Below are 11,045 nucleotides of genomic sequence, written 5' to 3'. Positions count from 1 at the left end.
TTATAAAGGAAAATATTACCAAATTTAGAAAAAATTCACGTCTAATATACCTTAAATTCTAGATAAAATACGAAAATATAATAAAAAAAAATATGATACGGAAGATGCAATTATATATGAAGTTGCGTCGGCGCAAGAGAAACGCATTTTATTAGCCTCCGGAACGATCATCTATGGTCATTGTGAATCTAGGGAGTTCAATTAACTGCTATACATATATTCAGTGCACTAGTAACCCTACTGCGCGTGTGTAAAACGCGCCGGGGGTGGTTAGTCGATGGTTCAGTCTACGAACGTGAAAAATTGCTATTTCAATCAAGATCCGGTTATATTGTTTGTGTGATTTGTATAAGAAGAAGTAAAATCACATACTATATTCTTTTCACTGATAATTTTTCGAATAACGACGTTAGAATAGACGACAAGCACGATAGAACCGATTTGCGGAACTGCAGCGTACAATACGCACGCGGTGTCTAAAAATGGCGAAGGTGTTTCGCGCGGTGACAGTATCGACTTTGTCAAACAATGGACAGTCAACAGCAAAATTTAACAAGCCGGTCACGCTTAATATCAATTATGATCCACAAGGTCTCAGTGTTGAATTCCTTGCAGGTACTGGTTCACTGATAAATAATCAATTATGAATTATGTTAGCGTCGTTACAAAGTAGACAACATAACCATACTTAAATGATCGTATAAAGTCTCTTTTTTTTTTTTTTTTTAATCAAAACTTAATGACTACTCCTAATAATATACCTCGTAATCATCGAATTTTTTTTAAAGACTTTCCTAATTTGTCATACAAAACGATTGACAAAATGTAGGATACTTATCTTTCGTTAAATATCCATTTAATTCGATAGAATTTGTATTTACGATGTGATTGTTTTGCTACATAAATATAATTTTCATTTATATTAAATGATAATAAATAGATTTCAATAGTCTCTTTTTTAAACATTTGAAATATTTAAAATATTGTGTTTCCATTATTTTCTGAGAGAGAAGATGCATACTTTATAATCTCTTTGTATTCATTTGATGTTTTTAAATATTCCCTTTTAATTATTATCAATTAATGAGTTTATTTTATTGTAGGAAATTTTTTATATAAAAGGAGAATATTGATAGTAAAAATTGCAGATGATTGTAAGTTATTTTGTGTATGTGAAAGGCAACTTTTTATGTTCTTTTTATTGTTTCATAATAGGAGAATCAACTGGCAGAGATAAAACAACACTATTGGAATTCCCAGTAACTCCTAGTACAGAGTGTTCTAGAGTTTCATCTAGAAGCTATGTATTCACACTTGATACCGATAGCTTACTTATAACATTTGTCAGTGAAACCGGTGAGCTAACAAATAGTCATGATTTAAATTGTATTGTTTAATTTAGTTTCTTATATCACACTAAAGATGGTATATTTTCCTAGATTTTAGAAATTTTCATTCACAAATATTGAAATTAAAGAACGGCAAAGGTGTTTCTGCATTTAATGAAAGGACTGAAGAGTCATCAGCTATGCAATATTTTCAATTTTATGGTTACCTATCTCAGCAACAAAATATGATGCAAGATTACATTAGGACTAGTACATACCAGCGGGCAATCTTGGGAAATCTGTCTGATTTTAAAGATAAAGTTGTGTTAGATGTAGGTGCAGGTTCTGGAATATTATCATTTTTTGCAGTCCAAGCTGGTGCAAAAAAAGTATATGCAGTAGAAGCAAGTAATATGGCAAATCATGCAGAACTGTTAGTTGCTGCTAATAACTTGTCAGACAAGATTATTGTCATTGCTGGTAAAATAGAAGAAATTGATTTACCAGAAAGAGTAGACTGCATAGTGAGTGAACCCATGGGTTATATGTTATACAATGAAAGAATGCTTGAAACGTATCTTCACGCAAAAAAGTGGTTAGTTCCAGGTAAATGTCATTTAACTGTTCTCTTGTTCTAATTTATTTTCAATAATTGTTATAGTAGAAATAATAAAATAATCATTTCACAGGTGGGAGAATGTTTCCCTCTCGAGGTGATCTTCACATTGCACCTTTTTCCGATGAAAATCTTTATATGGAGCAATTTAATAAAGCTAACTTTTGGTACCAAACATGTTTTCATGGTGTAGATCTCTCAGCGATGCGAAATAATGCGATCAAAGAATACTTTAGACAGCCAATAGTTGATACCTTTGATATAAGAATTTGTATGGCTAAATCTATCAGACACATTGTAGATTTTCAAACTGCTAATGAGACTGATTTACATAAAATAGGTGAATTTGTAGATCATGTATGATTTTTGCAATCAATGTATTTAACAATCAACATATTACATCATTTTATATATTGCTTAGAAATTGATGTGGATTTTCACATATTGGAAAGTGGCACTTGTCATGGTCTTGCATTTTGGTTTGATGTTGCATTTATTGGATCAACGCAACAGGTTTGGTTAAGCACAGCTCCCACAGAACCTCTTACTCATTGGTATCAAGTTCGTTGTCTTTTGGAAAATCCTTTGTTTTGTAAAAGCGGTCAACTGTTGTCTGGAAAAGTCATTCTTATTGCGAATAAAAGGTGAAACAATATAATTATAATGATGGCCTCTAAAGTTTGAGAATGTTCTTTTTAATATAGAATGTATGCGTAATTTCGTATAAAACAATGTTTCAGACAATCGTACGACGTAACAATAGAATTGAAACTAGAAGGGACGAATATGGAAAGTAGTAGTAATACTTTAGATTTGAAAAATCCGTACTTCAGATATACAGGAGCAGCTGCACAACCCCCACCTGGTTTAAATAATACGTCTCCTAGCGAGTCCTATTGGACTACTCTAGATGCACAAGGTGCCAGACAAGCGGTAAACATGGTTAATGGAATGTCTGTGAACGGTTTAGGAGAGGTTTCTATGGATGCGACCGCAGCAGTAAATCCCAGTAATTTGCTTGCAATAGGTAAAAAAAAAATGTTTGTAAAAATGGCTTTTTATTTTAAGAACATAATATAATTGTTATTTGCGTGATTGTAATCTAGGAGGCCAACCAAATATTCATCCCGGTTCGATTTCGAGTACAGGGCGGGGACGAGTAGGGGGTACAGCGACGAGTACACAAGCAGCACAGTTAATAGGTGGTGGAATCACTCCAAATATGTTTACATCTCCCGCTACGGTAAGTGTAAAAGTATCTGAATTAGACTTCGAGCGAGCTACTGCCAAAATGTGGTACTAAGTGTACTAAGATATTTATATGCTCCGTACTCATGTTCAATATGTGTAAACATCTGCACCAAACAATAGCTCGCTAAATACTCGATTTATAAATCTAAAGCAAAAGGATACTAAAGTGTACGCCTGCCTGCGTGTCTTTCGCGCTACAGCTTGGTGTTACTTTCCAGCAATCGCTGGTCCTTGGCAATACTTCACATTATCCAGTGAATCCCAGCTTGATGATTGGAGATTACGTGACACCTGGTAATGGCATATCATCTCAAACGTATCGACAATGATCAATGGCTAAATCATTTTGCACCGAGTATTCTCATTCGGCAAAACAATTAAATGATCGCCATAGCTCTAGCAGTAGCGGAGATATCAGCAACAACAATAAACAGAGCCGCAAGTTGGTGTTTAGTTCCCCAGCAAGCAAATTACGACTCTCATCTGCTGTTCGTATCTTAAACGCGGTTAACTTGGCCAATCTTAATACGAACGTTGGTCACGTTAGTGGCAACAGCAGCAACAACTTCGCTTACTTTAATAAAGTCATCATTGGTTCTGGTTTTGGATTTGGATGGAGCGTTAGAAGAAATAAGTCACAATGGGAAGCACGTTGGAGGAGAGTGCGAACCGTCCTCTCGTAGTTGTCATTAATTTCTAATTAGCCTTTATTTAATTGAAATCCCTTGAAGGTTTGATCTTCCAGATCGAGAAGTGCATGCTTGCCAAATGTACCCAAGAAAATAATATTTTTTAACGACAATACAGTTTACTAAAGCGTAATGTTCCACGCGACAACTATTTTACGGGATCCTGATACAACATCGATTGTACATCAAAATCAAATTAACGAAAGCAACAGGAGTAATCACAGTTGCAATCTTTTTCCCCCTATTTCCTTCGATGTACACTGTTTCAAAAAGGTTTCAGTATCGGATTAACCGTGCATCTAACGATTAAAACTCTACTGTGTATACAGGTTTGATTGAGTTTCGATCTTAAGCGATTTTTACACAACGTTTAGGTATATATAGCGTAATAACGTTCCGAATATTTCGAAAAGTGCAAAAAGCAATAATTCGTTAGGGATACGATATGGAGCACTCTGTGGCATTGCCTGTTATTTATATCGATTTTATTTTCCAAGTGGTTATATTCAATGAATCCTTCTTATACTTTTCCTCTATTGAAAACGAAAAAAAGGAAAAAAATAAATCGAATATGAAAAATTCCGTATGGTTACGTCCACCATAATTTCATTTAATTTCTGAACTGTTATTTTTTATTTTTTAGTACGTAATACTTCCGTTAATTATTTATAACTTAGAGAAGAACAAAGAAATTGTATATAATTAATTACGTAAATCGATCGACCCGATGATATAATTTGCATTAACAATAAGAGAAAGAAGAACATATTCCAATAAAACGATGATAAATTATGTTGCGATTCGTATGTAGCTGATTTACTGTATTGTATTATTGCAATGTACAGATACTAGAATAGCATGTATAGGCACAATTTCAAATTTGTGACGTTTGTATTACATATCGGCCTTCGGTCAATAGGATTAATTCTATACTTTTAGTGTACTTCTATTATAGTAGAATTCTACATATATCATCCCCATTTGTCTCATATTGATTACTCATTTCATTGAGTAACTAAATCTTCATTTGTTGTAAATTGAAAGGAAGTGGATTTTGTTGTTTTAGTAAAATATGACTTATAATATTCTAATATTTATAAATTTATGAAATAAGAATTACGTAAACAATATGTAACGAAACAAAATCTTGTTTATTTAAATAGGTTTATTTTTCTTTTACTTGTTTCTCAGTATACATATTTTGTCTATTTCTATAAAAAGCATACATTAAACAAGATCCATTTGTTTCATTCTCCAATCTTAACAAATTTTTTTACGCGGTATATAATAAAAGTAGGAAAACATTTTTTTTATAGTCTCGAAATAACGAACGACTTATTTAATTGAATGGGTAATGATATATTTCTAAATTAAAGATTCAGGTAATCTTCTGATAATAAGGTATCTTTGTGATATTTGTAGAAATGGAGTAAACACGTGTAGTGATGTCAATGCGATTTTTACATCTTTCTTTGCTACAGTTTAAAGATACAGAGTTATAAAATCTTTCGCTTTATTTTATAGCAAAACCTGAAAAATATATAAAAAGTATTATATTTTTTTAGATTCTTGTTTTTTTTTTTGCATATTTATGTATTCATTGTCACGGTTTCATTCTATATATTTTGGTGATCCTAAATTTTATTATTCGAAGATTATCTATTCATAACATAATTGTACATATGATACTCTTAATTTTTACAAATTGATTATATTCAGATCTCGGTAATAACGTTTAAGTCTCATTAGTTCCTAAGGAGTGCTCTTTAGTTGCTATTTGCACAAACTTGCTTTTCATTTTAAGATACTTGTTTTTTCTTTTAATATATCAGTCCTATATATCTCGGAAAGTACTTTCAAACTTAATGAACCAGTTAGGTATACATTGCTCTCACAAAGAAGGGAATCGTTTGGTTTGAGACCAGCTTATAGTCTTGCAGATTAAATTTGTCGGATTTGATGTGTATGATATAAACCTTTATTTTAACGTTTATTTTATTGATTTATTGTCATTCTTACAAAGGGTTTCCTTTATCGACGATGTAATGTTAGATGTGTAAATAATTTGCTAGTATTCTTTGATGTTTGTTTAAGGAGTGGTTGTAGTTGTACGTAACGGAGCATATAATTTTTTTAGTGTACGTATTTAATATTTGAGATCACATTGACTGCAGGCATTCCACAAGTGCTGATAACATTATACAATTCGTTACTCTATATAAAACATGAACATGCCTCTTCCAATCTCGTTCTTTCTCTATTTCTCTTTCACTCTTTCTCTTTCAGAGAAAAAAAATTGGAAACATTAAAAGCAATATTTAGAATCGAACGCGTACAAAAGTATTAGTTACCGTGTGTTTTAAGTTTCAATAGGAGAGACAAAAGATTGAGTAAAACTAAGCATATACCTTTTTTGATATTTTTCTAGATATTGCTTTCAGTGTTAGCGCGTGTACTTTCAAGCGTATGTTCTTTCTTTTTTTCCTTTGCCGTTTTTATTTCTCCTTTTTTATTATTCCATTTTAGAAAATTTTTAACGACTGAAAGATACAAAATATCTCAGGTAGCCAAGTAAGTTTGAAGGATACTGTTTTTATACATTTTCTGCCACTTTTCAATTGTGCGCTCGGATTTCGGAAATTTATGGTTACGTGTGGAAGAGAAAAAAAGAATAAGTTCTTCCCGTTTACTCTTCATAATATTGAGTTTAATTAATTCCTTTCATCTAAATACGAAATATTTGCAAGTAAAGAAAATGTACACGTATTAGTTTGGACAACAAATAATTGATAAAATGTTTGCGTACCACAAAAGATTTATTACACAATAATGTCATTTCTGATATTGTTTCCTAGTTCTCTTGTAATGTGTGATAAATGAAGAGTTATTAGATGGTGTAGAAAGTATTAAGTATTAATCGATTTGCAGCAGGAAGTATAGTTTTAAAATTTGAGATAAATCGTTTGTTTTAATTAATCAATAATTTATAAAGCATTAAATTTTATAGAGTGACATTCATTCCTAACAGCAATTTCCTGTTGCTAATGGATTAAACATTTTTCCATTTTCTTTTGAGTGGCCAAACTGAAGAGTGATTTATTTAATTATAAACATTTTGTAACTCGGTTTCGATTCTTTTTTCTACATTAAAATTTTTTACAATAATCGAAACACCCTGATTTCAATATTATTGCGAAGTATTTATTTCATAATTAATCGAAATTTTTTATCCATTCCAGATATCAAAATCTTAAAGTACATGTATCGAAATTTTCATTCTTGGACATCAGAAAAATTGCTTTTTAAATTATATTTAAATTATATAATTATAGGCTTAATTTAAAGACACGTAAATTATCATTATTCATTTAGAATTTATTATAATTAGATAAGAATAAGTAATTGTACATAAGCTCAAAGGTGACATAAATTTTTGTTTCACAAGCGATTGTTTTAACATATAACGTATAATCCACATTATGCTTTGTTTAACGTAAACTGATTAAGGAAATGAAAAGAGAAGTAAAAAGAGATTGATAAGTATGCACACTTTTTACTTAAGAAATTAGACCACACTAGAATTCCAATAAAAAGGAAATGCTCAGCTTTGTACAGTGCATACATATAAACGTATAAATTCGTGTATGCATACACACTCGTGATATATACAGTTTGCCTATGTCTTTTTTATGTATAATGTCTATATATGTATAAAAGAATCATGTTTTACATATACGACAGTCGCAAGGAAAAAATCTGCTTACACACACGTGCATTGTACTTCAACAAAACTTCGATTACTTTATATTTAGTGCATTGACAATTTATCCTGTAATTATTCTCAGGTAAAAAATGCCATAAAGTTCGATATGTACGGTGTGAATTGATTTCCCTGAACGGCCAGGAAATCATCAAATAGAATAGAAACAAACTGAACGTTGATATATGTTATACTAATACATCATCGCCTTTGTAAGCCCCATCTAATGATACATCCAGAAGAAATTATACACAAAACGATCATTCGAGAACTGACGAAGAAATTCAACTTCAATAACTGAACACGATACATAATTCGACTTAATCGATTTGTATTGATACATTTAATAGAAGCATTCAACGTCAGAGTGAATTATATATTCGCTTTTAATTCTATTTGAACATTTCATGATTCTGAAAATTCGTAAAATTACTTGAAATTTTGTCTGTATTATTATATACATATTACTTTAATTTAAAAATTTATTTATTGCATTGCAAATATTTGTAAGTATTGGTGTGTTGATAAGTTAATTCTTAATTCCTGTATAACATATCTCTAAAGAAAAGTACAGTAAACGAGCGAACATTAAACATTTGTTCTCGACTATATATAATATACTCATCTTTTAACATTTTTTTGATTGAACAAGATAGGAAGTAAGCACAATATCTAAGTAAGAAGCGTAACATATTAGAACAAATTTGCCTAGTATTTGCAATCTACTTATTTGTAAAATATTAATATTTGTATTCTGCCAACGTTTCTACAGATAAACGGAAAACGAGATTGCTCAGATTATTTCACCTTAAATCTGAGATTAAGTTAAAATAAACTTATTTACTTCAATATCATTGTGAAATTCATTTCCAAATGTCGCGTGACAACTTATTTTTCTGTTCTTAACATTTTAAAAGTTTATGTTATTGAAATAAATACATAATTTTTTAAATTCCTTTGTTTTCCCGCCTTTTTCTCAAATCGTAGTTTCTATGAATCGATATATCAACTCGCTGATTTGAAAATATTGATATAACGTTTACTTCACAATGAAAACGTTCTAGTCGTGTTCTAATTACAGAATGTTCTTAACGTCATATGTCTTAAATTACATCGCTTTGGGATGAAAATTAATCATTAAAGTATGATTATTAAAAAGTTTGACAATACGGTGTTATTTAATAATATGTATGAATGGAATGATCATCGTAATAAATGAATGTCTTTAATTAAGTGTGATTAATTAAGTAAATTGTTAGTGGTCAATGTGTTATAAATGGTTCTATTTTTTATCATTTGTGAATTATAATCACATTTCATTTTAATTTGATTTCATTTCATCGATGAAATGATGAACCAAATCTTACCTAAAGACACTCAATATGTACAAAAAGTTCTGATGTCGTTAATTTTTTTATGTATTACACAGTTATTTATTTATTTGAACCATGTACAACCTTATTATTTCATTGATGAGGTTTTTCATGTACCTCAGACTTTGCGATATTGCGCTGGCAATTTTACACAGGTATGTTTCAATTGTTTGTAATTAATCTCTATTTTTCATAACAAATTATTACAGTTTTTCTGCTTATTGAAGAAATAAATTATTTTCAAACTAAAAATTTAATTTTGATGAACTACGTTTATGAGATATATTACTGAAAATAAAATAAAATGTATTTCGTTATTTCGTTGAACTACATTTGAGGGATGTTATTTTCAGTGGGACCCTAAAATTACCACTTTACCTGGGTTATACCTAATTGCAACTCTGATATTATCACCCTTAAAACTCTGTAATATTTTTTATATGAGATGCATAAATTTGTTTGGAACATTTCTGAATCTCTATCTTGCTCACAGCATAATTAAACAAATTTCAATAACTCATTGGACGCAAAGATGGAATGATTGGATGAAATTTACTGTGGCTTGTAACATTATGTTTTTTCCACCGTTATTTTTTTGGCATTTTTTATATTATACAGATGTAGCATCAGTTAATGCAATATTACTAATGTTATTGTTACATTTATATAAAAAATTTAAAATGGCAGCTTTAGTAGGTATGTATAAAAACCAATGAACAAGATATATTGAATTTCAAAAGTAGCAGTTATCATTTATATCATGCAGGTTTTTTGTCTGTGTTAATTCGACAGACAAATATTATTTGGATTGCATTTATTACTATGGAACATTTATTTGACTTATTAGATCATAAAATGCACAAACCAATTTCACATGAACAGTATACTTCAATAATGTATTTAAGAGTGAGTAAATTATTGTTGAAATATTTGTCAAAAGTCAAATATTTTGCTTATTTAAAATTTACATTAAATGTGCTTTTTAGTTGCTTTGGGAAAAAATAATGCAAGAAACATGTCACGGATGGAAGTTATTTATGAAGTTCATCATTCAGTTGGGTGTACAATTGTTCCCATATATTGTAGTATGTTTTATGTTTATTGCTTTTGTTGTATGGAACAAAGCAATTGTAGTTGGAGATAAAACAGCTCATGTTCCCACTGTTCATATTCCTCAATTGTTATATTTTTCTACTTTCCTATTTTGCTTTTTATGGCCACATATGATTGTTTACTGGAAAGATTATTTAAAGTTTATTAGTAAACACTGGGTGTTTGCAAGTTGTATCTTGATCCTTTTAACTATAATTGTTCATTTTAATACTCTTGTACACCCATATATGTTAGCTGATAATAGACATTATGTATTTTATTTTTGGAATAGGTTAATGGGAAGATATAAACAATTTAAATATCTTTTGGTACCAATATACTCATTCACTTTATATACAATGTTTCACGGACTTAAACATTTAAGATTTATGACACAAATTAATTACATCATTATGGTTTCTGTAGTACTTATTCCTCAGTTACTAATAGAACCACGTTACTTTATTATTCCATATATACTTTATCGGTTCCTTGTTAAGGAACCAAAGAAGTGGCAAATTATTGCAGAATCAATAACTGTAATTATAGTAAACTTTTTACAATTCTATATCTTTGTCAATAAAGTTTTCTATTGGAATGATCAGCTTTATCCTCAAAGAATTTCTTGGTAAATTAAAGGATGAAATTTTATGACTACAAACTTGTTATTTGTTTAATAAATTCTAAAATTTCCAAAATGTATGTATTTATTTCCATCCTGTATAATTCTTACAATACCTTTTAAATTCATATTTATTTAGAAGAATATCTATACAATATATTGTAGATAAGAATATAATATAATAAACATGCTTACACGTGTGTATATAGCACTTATATATATATATATATATAATAGCAAAATACATCATATAATAATTCATTTTAAGATTCACCTTTTATATCATTTTTATAAGTCATTAATACTTATTCTTT

General features: G+C 29.8%; 2 protein-coding genes across 3 annotated transcripts; both read left to right on the top strand.

Moving 5' to 3' along the window:
* Window positions 1–223: 223 nt before the first annotated feature.
* Window positions 224–4,858, top strand: LOC117214041 (histone-arginine methyltransferase CARMER). Of its 2 annotated transcripts, none has more exons than XM_033459866.1 (8): window positions 224–615; window positions 1,216–1,356; window positions 1,440–1,934; window positions 2,018–2,284; window positions 2,366–2,588; window positions 2,685–2,971; window positions 3,051–3,187; window positions 3,414–4,858. In XM_033459866.1, the coding sequence occupies exons 1-8, from the start codon at window positions 483–485 to the stop codon at window positions 3,522–3,524; spliced, it is 1,794 nt and encodes a 597-aa protein (XP_033315757.1). In that variant the 5' UTR covers window positions 224–482; the 3' UTR covers window positions 3,525–4,858. The 2 variants fall into 2 exon arrangements, with proteins under 2 accessions (XP_033315757.1, XP_033315756.1); XM_033459865.1 differs by having other exon boundaries at window positions 3,396–4,858.
* Window positions 4,859–8,695: 3,837 nt separating this feature from the next.
* On the top strand, window positions 8,696–10,807 carry LOC117214044 (putative Dol-P-Glc:Glc(2)Man(9)GlcNAc(2)-PP-Dol alpha-1,2-glucosyltransferase). The gene is made up of 4 exons (XM_033459872.1): window positions 8,696–9,172; window positions 9,371–9,713; window positions 9,784–9,923; window positions 10,004–10,807. Exons 1-4 carry the CDS (start codon window positions 8,993–8,995, stop codon window positions 10,739–10,741), a joined length of 1,401 nt encoding a protein of 466 aa, XP_033315763.1. The 5' UTR covers window positions 8,696–8,992; the 3' UTR covers window positions 10,742–10,807.
* The last annotated feature ends 238 nt before the right edge of the window (window positions 10,808–11,045 follow it).

This window comes from Bombus bifarius, unplaced genomic scaffold, assembly GCF_011952205.1.
Source record: "Bombus bifarius isolate JDL3187 unplaced genomic scaffold, Bbif_JDL3187 scf7180000009145, whole genome shotgun sequence".
Taxonomy (NCBI): domain Eukaryota; kingdom Metazoa; phylum Arthropoda; class Insecta; order Hymenoptera; family Apidae; genus Bombus; species Bombus bifarius.
This window is presented reverse-complemented; position numbering and strand designations above follow the sequence as displayed.

Coding starts and splice junctions, on each gene's coding strand:
- LOC117214041 (XM_033459865.1), top strand. CDS start 483: ATGGCGAAGGTGTTTCGCGCGGTGACAGTATCGACTTTGTCAAACAAT. Junction 616..1,215: donor CAGTGTTGAATTCCTTGCAG/GTACTGGTTCAC, acceptor GTTTCATAATAG/GAGAATCAACTGGCAGAGAT. Junction 1,357..1,439: donor AACATTTGTCAGTGAAACCG/GTGAGCTAACAA, acceptor ATATTTTCCTAG/ATTTTAGAAATTTTCATTCA.
- LOC117214044 (XM_033459872.1), top strand. CDS start 8,993: ATGATGAACCAAATCTTACCTAAAGACACTCAATATGTACAAAAAGTT. Junction 9,173..9,370: donor GCGCTGGCAATTTTACACAG/GTATGTTTCAAT, acceptor TGTTATTTTCAG/TGGGACCCTAAAATTACCAC. Junction 9,714..9,783: donor TAAAATGGCAGCTTTAGTAG/GTATGTATAAAA, acceptor TATATCATGCAG/GTTTTTTGTCTGTGTTAATT.